General features: G+C 39.5%; 1 protein-coding gene across 3 annotated transcripts in view; it reads left to right on the forward strand.

The window, feature by feature from the left end:
* csrnp3 (cysteine-serine-rich nuclear protein 3) overlaps positions 1 to 11,553 on the forward strand; it is a 27,254-nt gene that overhangs the window by 7,613 nt on the left and 8,088 nt on the right. The window contains exons 3-4 of one of the 3 annotated variants that reach the window (XM_008404041.2): positions 6,978 to 7,428; positions 10,380 to 10,548. In XM_008404041.2, the coding sequence (XP_008402263.1) occupies positions 10,386 to 10,548 (163 nt within the window). In that variant the 5' untranslated portion in view covers positions 6,978 to 7,428; positions 10,380 to 10,385. Of the gene's footprint in view, positions 1 to 6,977; positions 7,429 to 8,740; positions 9,005 to 10,379; positions 10,549 to 11,553 lie in introns of all 3 variants that reach the window. The other 2 variants (XM_008404042.2, XM_008404040.2) reach the window with 2 other exon arrangements.

The following is an 11,553-nucleotide window of genomic DNA, read 5'->3' on the forward strand; positions in this document are numbered from 1 at the left end:
GGGGGGAGGCTCTGTTCTCTCCACCAACACCCCCCTCCACAACCTCTACCCCTTCCCCTCCCCTTCTTTCATGTGTGCGGAGCAGATCTGTCTGCAGCCTCAGGCACAGTGCACGTTAACAATTGTACAGAGCGCATGTGGAAATCTCATTTGCATAAATCTGTAGATGTTGCAATGTTTCCTTCAATGGATTCCTTTGTGTTTAATTGGAGATTGCTTTTATTATTATTTTTAGCTTGCATATACTTGTGCAATTCTTCCAGAGCCAAATGAGAAAAGAGGCTTCTGCATTCGCTAATTATTTATTTGCATAATTTGTACATCCGGCAGGACTTGCGCAAACACAGATGATATACAAATTTATCAATCATGCTGAAACTTCAGCAATTTCAGTGGAAATTGCTGAAGTTCACTACACTACTACTGACTATTATCCTGATTTTAGCTGTTTGTGTTTTCCATGGATCTATGCATCATTCGTATTTTGATCCAAAAACCTTATGATTATAGTGCACATTAGGAYAGTTACSCCCTATTCTCTCAGCTTCTTACATGYATAGAGGAAGAAGCCGCCATAATTTTCCACAAAATGAATATTTGATAAATATTTTTGTGTACTGTCAGTGCCTGGGATCCTCCACTGACATCATCTGTAGCAGCATAATCATCCAGGCCACAGCCTTTCCTCAGGGGAGTCCAGCTGAGACCTGAGTTTGGCTCTCTCTCCTCCTATCTGTGCCATTTGGTTTTACCATTTATGGTCGAGTGTGACATCCGTGATGGATGAGAGCAACACACGGCCTAAGAATGGCTATGAGGATGAGGAGTTGAAAGATTTTTCTTTGTGCTGACATAGTTTTAACTGCATATTATACTATATTGACTATTCTCATGTAAGAAAAGACCTCGTAAGAACTTCAAAGCAATCTGGGATGTATAATTGTGCCCCGGTTTTAAACTGTGGAAGCACTTTGTGTCTGCAACGTGATCGGCCATATTTGATGACATGGTCACTTGGCAGAAGCACATTRAATAAAGATGTAATGATAATAGGTACAAGATAATATACAGCATTAAACAATAAAGTACAATTGTTTAGCAATACCTTTGAAAATGTAAAGAATCTCCAATATTTGTTTTCACAACTTAAAGGTTTCTGATTTGTGAAACCTGTTCTACATCAGAAGTATTCCTGTACATATGCACACACAGACCACAGACTACCATACACAGTAAGTTCAGTAATGTTGAAAGCTTTTTGTACAATTCTACCTGTTTTTAGCATTGTGGAATGCTTGTTAGGAGCGTTGTTTCAGATTTAATTATACAATTTATTTAGCTTAATATGCCCAATTTGACACATTRATTTGAAATATTGGGTTCTATAGTACTGGATAACATTAGTTTGCAACAGATTGTATTTTATATTGTACRATTCTTTAAACAAGTCGCTCTTGAAAAATGAGACGTTGTGTCTCAGTGATTCAGGAKGATCCATCAGCCTGTAGCTCCAACAATAGATGGATTATGTCTGCAGGTTTTATTATTCAGAAATACATGCGTCTGCGAAATTGTTGCTGGCACCACGCTGTGGTGTTAYGCTAACTCGCTTCACTGTGGAGCATGTTTGCTTCAATGTTTTTTGACTGAGACCCAAACCCKGAGATGTTTTGGGTCTTTTTCCTCAGGTTTTCCACTCCGTATCTCTTGTCTCTTTCCATCATAGCTAAGGTACACTGAAGTGTGTTGTGCAACCGCAATAACTGTTGCTTGTGAAGCACATCAGCACAGGGCAAAAATAAAATGGGAGATGAAGACTCACGGCAAGAGATTTTGCCCTGAGGATTTTATTTTTAATCAAATCATTTGAGTAATCCAAGGACTCATCGCAGCTCACATGAAACGGTTTCTGGTGGTCCAATAAGGGTCACACACCCCCATTCCTGACAAATTTGAAATGGTAAAATGAAAATGGTGAGCAGCATCTCAAACTCTAGAGGCTACTGTTAACATGCCAAATATGAATTTTCTTGACAGCATCATTCTAAAAAGCCTAAAGTTGCCTCCAATTGTAATTAGGTTTAAATTGGAATGAATACTGTTTAGAACCTGTCATGAGAACATCGATGYGAATTTGTTGCATGAATTTAATTTTTATAATATTCAAGTATCGGGTTAGGTTTATTTTATCATGGTACATAAATATTATTTATGTGTGTTTTTCTTTGATCATGACTGCAGTACAGTATATTAAATAATCAGCTATCTGGAGTTTATGGTATTTGAACATAACGTGGCATTATTGTGTTAGAGAAGAACAGGAATGAAGATGATAAACAAGGCAGGTGCAATGAGTCAGCCTTGTTTTACTCCCTTTCTCTTCTGTGCTGTTAAAGTAGGKTTTAAACGTTGTATTTTTATTCAATGCACACCCAGACCTCATGATGCTGAGGATGTCTGAATGACTGGGGCAACACTCCTGCCCCTTTTTTTCTCCATTAAATAATAGATTTTGTTAGGATATCTTATATTCTACATTTTACTGTCAATTTGCCACACTTCACAAATTACCCCAATTGCAGTATGGCTCTACGTATATAATTAGATACTCTCTAAGCCTTTGTTTGTTTGGTTTTTTTGCCTGCTGTCTTCAATTTTCTTCTGTCAGTTGATGGAGCCTCTCGAAGTGAGAGCAAATATAGGTCACCGTCGCTGGTGCAATGGTGTAACAAATGCCATCGCTCCAGCTCATGTTTTACATTTTTATGTAACAGGGCAGCATATGTTTGAGGAAATATAGATAAGATGGATTACTAAAAACCTTGCCATTAAAGATTTTGGAGTAAATGATTACAGTAACAAACAAAACATATTTTACATTCAGAACWAATTTATTGATATGATTAAGGTGTGCTAAATACCTTKGGACAAACGTCTTTTATTGTGGYGTCTCATGCTGAACATTTTTGATATCCAAACCTTTAATACCCTTTTGCTGTTTGGACACTAATTACATATCTTGCTATAACATTTCACGAGGTTTGCAAATCCCAGCTAAAGGTCTTTCTGCATGGAGTTTGCATGTTTTCCCTTCGCATGTGTGGGTTAGATCGGCATACTCTGGCTTACTCCCATAGCTATACTAAATTAAATGTCATAAGAGTTGCCAGAGAATAATGAACTGCAGATCAATACAAAACTTTAAGTTTGTATTCAGCATTGAAATGGCTATTCTAAACTATCTGGTGCACATTTATGTCAGTCCACGCTAACTATTCAATTATCAAAAAAAAATTAATTTAATTTAATTTAAAACTGACACAATCATTTCAAAGTAAAATGTACTTTAAGTTACAGTTTTCCCTGTTACTAGACAACAGAAATCCAGTAGGAATGAATCACTTTGGCTCATGTTCCTGTGTATTAGCATGACTAAGTCAGTGGCATTGATTTTTTTTAAAGAGGAGAGAGAGGCACACGCAATAACTGTAAAATGATAATTCAAAAAAGCGTGATGCTGATAAGGACAGCATCTTTCCATTAGCCTGAGCAGCTCATGCCATTTAGTGTCCATGTAATTTACAGTATAGTGTTTTTATAGTTTTCAGAATAAACATTTATTGCTATGTTTACGTCAGAAATGTATAAGGTGTACTCTTTATGGCTTTGTGTCTCTGTGGAGCTTAAGGTGTGTGTGTGTTTGTAGAGTCGGTGCATCCTCTTTACTGCTGTGTTGTTGTTGAAATGCTTCTGTGGTCATTCTGATTCGGCAGTAACAGCCAGCTGTGAGCTCTAAAGAGCTCAGCAAGCTGTCAGTGTACAGTCTGTACTCCTCCGCTTGCTTCCTGCGTGGAAACCACATATTTAAAAAAAGACCACTGTAATTTGAAATGTCAGGTATTAACAGCTAACCAGACCTGCAACGACTAATAAATGGGACGATTTAAAGTTTATATATATACATTTATATATTTTGATATATATATCAAAGTACTTTGGTGCTTTTATTAAAATGTTTAGAAAAGTGGTGGCTGTCAGATGTAATGTTAATTATGTTAAAAACTTCAATGCACTTGAGTGACATTCATCGCATAGAAAAGAAAACAAGGGGATTTTGGTGTAACTCTCAGGAGAAGATTTTCTTCAAGTCATCCAAATATAATTTATCAATATTTTAACTAAATATTAAACTACATGTTATAAGAAAAAGAGAAGCAAGAGTTCATTGTTGTTGGAATCAGGAATATTGTTTTGTATGTAATTTTAAACATAAAGAATTAAACCCAAAATCAGTTGTTATTGCATGAATGGTACTGTAAAATCTACCACTAGGGGAAGGTTTACAGCCAGGGATAGAAGGCTTAAGTTGTTTTTAAAATGGCTAATACTAACACTGCAGAATCTATCTCAGATGTCTAAAGAAAGGGATTTTTCAGCCAGACACTGAGTCTAATTTCTACTCAGAGAGGTTAAAGTTAAAGGAGCTGCCCAAACTTTAGGAATAGCTTTGAAGCATCTGTTTTCAGCACCAGAATTGGCACAATAAAGTAGAAAAAAAAGTGTCCAGCGGGGTGAGATGAGCCATTTTCTTTCACAGAATCAAGTTGCACTTCTGCTACAACCCCACGCCTCCTTTTGTGGTTGAGGGTGTGGATATCTAGATTCTCACTTTTAATTGCTTTCGGAACCAAGTAGGTAAAATAAAGAAAAAAAATACTCATACGCTCCTTTGGACTTTCAGTTTGGTTTTGTCTGAGTTCTGTTTTTCTTTACTGCATTCTCACATTTTTTTTTTTCAGTCATTTTCCCTAAGCTCTTTGACTCGTGCTCCTATCACAGCTACAACACATTTTATCAATGAGATTCACCTTCTCCTTGTTCCAAATATTGTTCATCCTTTTGTTTATCCTTCCCATTATGATTGACTTCATCTTGGTTTCTGTGATTGCTCTCCATGCCCCTGTGTTGTTTGTCCCTGTTATGTGATATTTTTGGAAGTTCAGTCTGTTAGTGCGATTTTGCCTTCCTCCTGCCGGCATTTGGGTCCATCAGAACAACAGAATGTGACATGTACTCAAAGAATGTTACTAGATGACATGGAGCACATGTCCAAATGTGCCAATAAAAAATATCTTGTAGCAACTTCAAGCTTCTTGGATTTTCAAATGACCAAATTAGGACAGTTCCTATAAGGCATATCATAAAGAATGTGGTAATTCACTCTTTGTCATCAAATTGCCATGACTGTACCTTTAGTCCAGCAAGGACATTTTGAAAATAGCTGGAGAAAAACAGTCAAAAGAGATTAAAGGTCAAATCTGAGACATCTGTAGTGCCCTTTGGAAGCAAAACATGCTATTTCTAATATGACACCACAAGCTGATGTAACTGGCAGCATTACAAGACAGAAGTGATGTATTGATCGGGCAAAAATGCATTAAAGTAAAGCCCAGACTTAGCGAGGTTAATAGAGAGGATGTAGCGCATGAGAAAATAGAAACTGTATAGTTAAGCTGTTTTAAAGAGACACAATGTAACACCAGTAGGTACTATTTGGAACTTTTAATAGGATTAAATATTTATTTTTTTATATAACCTTTTTTCTGGCATATGCAGTAAATACTGAAGAAAAACTGATATTTGCTAGCCTAGTAAAAACCACTCCCTTGATCTATGCTTTGCTTTGTATAGGGTCTGGACCCTAGGCTATTAAGAAATAATTGCCTGCTGGAAACATGGACTGTGTTGAAGTTTTAAATAAATGGATCTCATTTTACCCAATCGCTAATGTTGGGCCATGACATGTGTAATCCGCCAACTTGATGAAGCTTACTGAAAATTGCAAACTCTGTAAACAACCCTACGAGAAGGAGGGCAATTAAATATTTTATCTCATACATTCTTATTGCTTTGACATTACTTGCTAAATATTTGGCTTTATTTACTTCCTCTGTTGCTATTGCCAAACTACAGACTACAACAATAAAACAGTGCAGAAATCGACAATCATTCACGACACCTCCTTCTGTTTGCTGATTGGCCCCTGCTGAAATTCAATCGGAGAAATCAGGCTTAATGTGAGAAATGCCTGACAGAGTGCAGGAGATGAGAATCGAGTTGAATTGAGTCGGAAGGCAATGGCCAGGCTGGGTCTTTGGCATCTTGCACTTTAATGTGTGGTGTAATTGTGGCTTGGAATTGCCATGTGTCTGTGATGACTGTAATTCAGGACTCTCTATAAGAGGGGGAAAAAATGTCTAAGCTTAATTCTATCCTGAAAGAGGAAGTGCTGGACCTTTTATGTTGACATACGATCCAGCTGAGTGCAAGAAAGGAATTGTGGCTCTTTGACTGCAACAACTGGGGGCCCCACTAACTCTTCAGGAGAACTTCCTGGCATAGGAAGCATCAGGAGCACATGCACTCTGGTGCAGACAAATCCTATTTCCTGTGGATGAAGTGGTTAACGCTGACATTTGCTTGTCAATCTCTTCCAGCTAGATGGTGTTTGTGCAGAAAACATTTTTTGTAGAAGGCTGTTTGCATTTGGACCGGTGTGTGTTTTGTTGACTGATTTGATTTAGGCTGGGATCAAAGGAGACTTGAAGGGTTCTTGTTTTTTGGAGACCCCACCCTCTCTTCTTTTCTCAAAGATGATTTTGGCATCTGATGTTTTTTCTCTTTTCATCTATCCAACCATACTTCCTATTACTCCCTCCTTACCTTTACTATTCCCAACCAAATCCATCTGTGCATTTCCCATTTAAACTCCTTGCCCCATTTTCACACACACACCTCCCCTCATCAGTTTCTTTAACATTTTGCTCCCTCCACCCCACACACCAATAATTCTCCTTCCTTGCTCTCCTCCTAGTCCTCCTCCCTCCCCGTGTCGGTAAAAATATCTGCAGACAGCAGTGGCAGAAGCACGCCTGACTCTGCCTCTCTCTCTCTCTCTCTCTCTCTCTCTCTCTCAGACATCCCACCCATGTGATCTCACAGGCTGCCTCTGCTCCCTGCTCCACTCTCTGCTCCAGTCAGGCTCCTGCCTTTCAGCCCGGCTGCAGCTAATGAGCCTTTATGCGGCCAAAGATAGAAAGCGAAGGGAGAGTGCAACACAGTGACAGAAGAGGCAGTTGAAGTGAGAAAGAGTGTCGTCTCGCAACAATAAAGCATATGTTACCGACAACGCAGGCAGAGCTGGAAAATTACTCGTCTCCCTCAACCTCCTGCACTCTCTGCTCTCCCTTTTTCTCCCTCGCTCATGCCCGTGAAGCTCAGGGGTCGCTGCAAGTCAGTGGGCTGAGACAAAATGAGAATCTCTCCATTCATCATGTTTCACCTTCTCTGAGTGGCCACATTTGTGACTGGGTGGTTGTAGCGCTGTGAGAAGAGGTGAGAGGAGTCACACTCGGCCAGTGGATACAGGTCAGTTGTTCCTGTGAGGGCTCACACACACACACACACGCACCCGCACACACACGCGCACTCACCTAAACACACACATAGAAGTGGTCACAGTAGGATTGATGTGTCATGACTTGCTCCAGATCCCTTAGGCTTGTTGGCGTCACTCTGGATGAGCGTTGTGAGCCTTTCTCTGTCAACTTTGTGAATGATGAAGAGAAACAAAATACATTCGTGATGAAAGTGTGCTGGAGAACTGGGAGCACTGTTGATTAAGGATGGGAGTTGATGTCCGGCTGAATAAGTGTTCAAATAGAGGCAAACACAGGGAGGGGCTTTTCCAAGCATGTCTTTATTTATTTTTTTGCTGCATTAATTTCTTTGGGATTGAGAAGTGTGTGTGCTTGCCCAGCTATGATCAGTGGAAATGCGGTGGAGACAAAGAAAGGGCTGTTGGAGAAGTGCAACAATCTCTGGTTTTTATTTAGCCATGATTGAAGAGGTTCACCTTGGACCACCCACAGCTCTGTGGTTTATGATGTCATCCGTACTGAAGTTTTCATACTGGCACAATAGAATGCAGATGAAACCAGGAGGGGTCGGACGTATGGGCTGCTCTTTATTGCTAAGAGTCCCTCACACAGGGTATGTAGCACAGGAAACAGGGGCCATATGGGCAGGCACTATTTGTGAGAGTACATTAGAATCTCCATGGAAACCACTTTTGATATCAAAGCCTGAGCGCAGCATTAGCTGAGGGCTAAGCACGCAAACACGCTTCCAACAATGGTATCTAATTAAGACCCCGAGTACAAAATGGGCTAGAATTTGCACAGGTCATCTCTGTCGGAAATTTCCACTAGTGCTTGCCAAGGTGTGAAGTGGCTAGTAAAAGCAATTCATTTTTTTCCATGTGAGATCAAAAGCTTTTATAAGTCAGATTTATTTTTTTTGAGAATTATGTAATGAGCTATTTAATCTGTCATTAATCTGTCCTGTGTTTCTCATTCAGAAGCAAGAGGCTCATTTTCTTTTCAGCCGTATCCAGGGGCTGCGAATAAACTGCATCTAGTTCAGGATAACGCTGTCTGTTTCTTATCCAAATTATTATAAATTCTTCATGAAGAGAGATTTACCCAGAGAGGTTACCCTGACTGACTTTCTTGCCTCACATTCCTTGGTTGTAGGTAAAGCCGTTGACTCTGGAGGGTCTCCAAATGCTGGCCGTGCCATGCCACAGCAGCCTCCAGGGAACAATGACCCTCTGGCTGGCAGAGCCAGTCCTCCCTCTCTTGGTTGCACCTCTCTCTCTCTCTTTCTTTTTCTCTCTCAGGCAGCATGTCTTACCGACCGAATTTGCATCTGTAATGACTTGATAGCAGAGCCCAGATGAAACAGCGAGGCTGTCTGTGAATGGAACTCCCCCACAAGCTGSTCTGGCAGATAGACAGAGCAGAGACTGGCTGAAGATGCTCGCCGTCTCTACTGATTCCAGGTTCTGAGAGAGAGAGGGCGAGAGAGAAAGCAACCAGGGAGAAGCTGCCAGTCATTGCGAGGCTCGCTGTACCTCTGCAGCACAGTTCTGTGATTTAAAAATKTAATTATTACTGTTAAAACAGTGAAAACAAAGCCTAAATATTTATTATATTTAATGGCTACATTTATACAGTTGCATATATTATGCAAGCTGTGTAAGGATTGAGCTCTGTCTGAATACTTTGAAAGGAAAAAAAACAAACAAAATTGAAAATGATGCACTGTTTGATGTCTGCCACGCAGTAGTATTAGAGGGAGATTAAATGTGACAGTAATTAGTTTTAGTGTATTTGACTGATGAGCCTATTCTTGTTTATTTGTCTAATTGCATCATCAGTCAGGGGAGCTAATGGACTCTTGGTTGACATTGACGTTAGTCTGCTACAAAATCCTTTGCATGACGTGCCAATGACAAACATTTGAATTGATAAAAGCATTTTTTTTTTTTTCCAGAGTGTGCGCATGGCAAATATGGTATGAAAATAGTGCTGTCTCTTCGGCTGCTGTAATTTTCCTATAACAGGATATGCACATGGACAGTAATAACCTTCTCCTGGTGTCATAAGCGTGGGTAAAAATACCAAGGGATCTTGGATTCATTGCATTTACATAAAAGTTGAAAACAAAAGTGTGCAACATGACAGTGTAGAAGTAAAATTTTGCTTTCATCAGCAAATGTGGATGGACATTTTTACTAAACAGTTAAGAAACCCTTACGTAATCCTTTTATATAAGGGACGCAACAACATACATTGCAGATGTATTTACACAAATTGATGCTATTTGTGCTACTTTAGTCATAGAATTTTTTTAAAATCACATAAATACACTAGTCGCATTTAACTGTATTGTTTTTTGAAGATTTTGTTTCACACTGTATGGGAAACAAACACGAGCACACATCTGCAAATCAATTCAGAATTGACACCGAGAATGACATGTATCCATGGACTTATTAAATGTCTTTTCAGTTCATATGGAACATAAACAATATATTCATATTATGTAGTATTTCTAAGATTTGAACCTAACATTGTGTTTTAAATTTAATTCTGATGGTCACCAGTGGAAGATGAATAGATCCAGTCTGTCTCTTTTTTTTCCCTGAACCTCTCAATCAAAAAGGAGAATTAACTTCCTGTGGGGAAGATGTAGTTTGTAATTAGCAGCTTCACTATTTCCCCTCTGCTCCTTCGCGCCAAGGTGATCAATGACCCAGGGAAGCTGGGATATCAGCAAGCAAGACTGGATGCGTGTGTGTGTGTGGGTGTGCGGGCGTGCACGCGTGCATGCGTGCATGCGTGGGTGGGTGAAGGTAGGAGCTGGGGGTGGGGGCAGTCTGGGTTGGTGGCTAATTGAGTGAGTTGAGGATTATGAAGGTCCTAAACCGGGTATTAAATAACATGCAGCCCCCTTTTGCTGTCTCTCGCGTTCAGGTGCAGATGCAGCAGGCCATGAGCGGAATACTGAAGAGAAAATTTGAGGAGGTGGAAGCCTCCTCCTCCCCATGCTCCTCTGTGCGGGAGTCTGATGATGAGGTCTCCTGCAGTGAGAGTGGGGATAGCAGCGACAGCGTTAACCCCTCAACTTCAGCTCCTTTCACCCGTGAGTCCGATTCTTTTAAATACATCCTCCCATTTCTGTTGTTCTATTGACAGCAAAATGATCTTTTCCTATCAGGAAAAACAAAAAAAAAAAGCAAAGATATTTTTGTTTTTCATTAAAATTGGTGTGATTCTCACAACCAAACTAATGTAGTAGCTCACAGGTATTACAAGATGCAGGTAAAACATCAGTCAACGCATCTTCAAATGAGCTAACGTTTGTGGATATAGAGCTGTGGCTGTGCTGTGAGGAGACTGGTGCTGATGATGAAGAGGAAGCATGCACAGCCAGCCTCGCTCATTAGCAGCAGCATCAGCTTAAAGGCCTAAGCAGATGAATGAGCTGATCTCGAGTTTTGTGTGCTCATGCTTTACACAGACTCTATAATACTTAGAACAATGTTGGTGAAGAGGTACACAAACAGCATATCTTTAAATGAAGTAGTCCTATTTTGAGCCAATTTAGAGACGAATCCTGTAGAAATGTCATAGTGAGGACTACAAATGAATTCTATGGTGGTATTTACTAAGAAAAGGTTTGTGAATCAATTAGGTTCTTGGCCATGCTAAATAAAAGTGTTAAAAGGTCACTAGAGATAATGGGATAGGCAAGAAAAAAAAAGTGATTGGTCAGGTGTTAATGAAGAAGAATCATATGATATTAGCAAACCTCAAAAACTGATGTTATAGTTTGGAGTGCTACTCCAAACTGTGTAAAAGTACAGTATCTGTTCCAAGACATAAATTAATTCTGAGTACATTTCCAAACTTGACTAAATACAAGCAGTTCACTTGGCTGATTAATCAAACGTGCATTGCAAGTAAACACTTCAACTTAATATTTCATAGACTGTCACTATTGCACGCTTTACCAATATTGTGGATTAGTAGCGTTTATCAAAAACATTTTCCATCCTACCGTTACAAATGTTACAAATGGAATTTACAACAGTTATTACTGTAATACCACAATAATAATAATAATACTATTACTCGAAATATATAT

The sequence above is a fragment of the Poecilia reticulata genome, linkage group LG2 (genome assembly GCF_000633615.1).
Source record: "Poecilia reticulata strain Guanapo linkage group LG2, Guppy_female_1.0+MT, whole genome shotgun sequence".
NCBI classification, from domain to species: domain Eukaryota; kingdom Metazoa; phylum Chordata; class Actinopteri; order Cyprinodontiformes; family Poeciliidae; genus Poecilia; species Poecilia reticulata.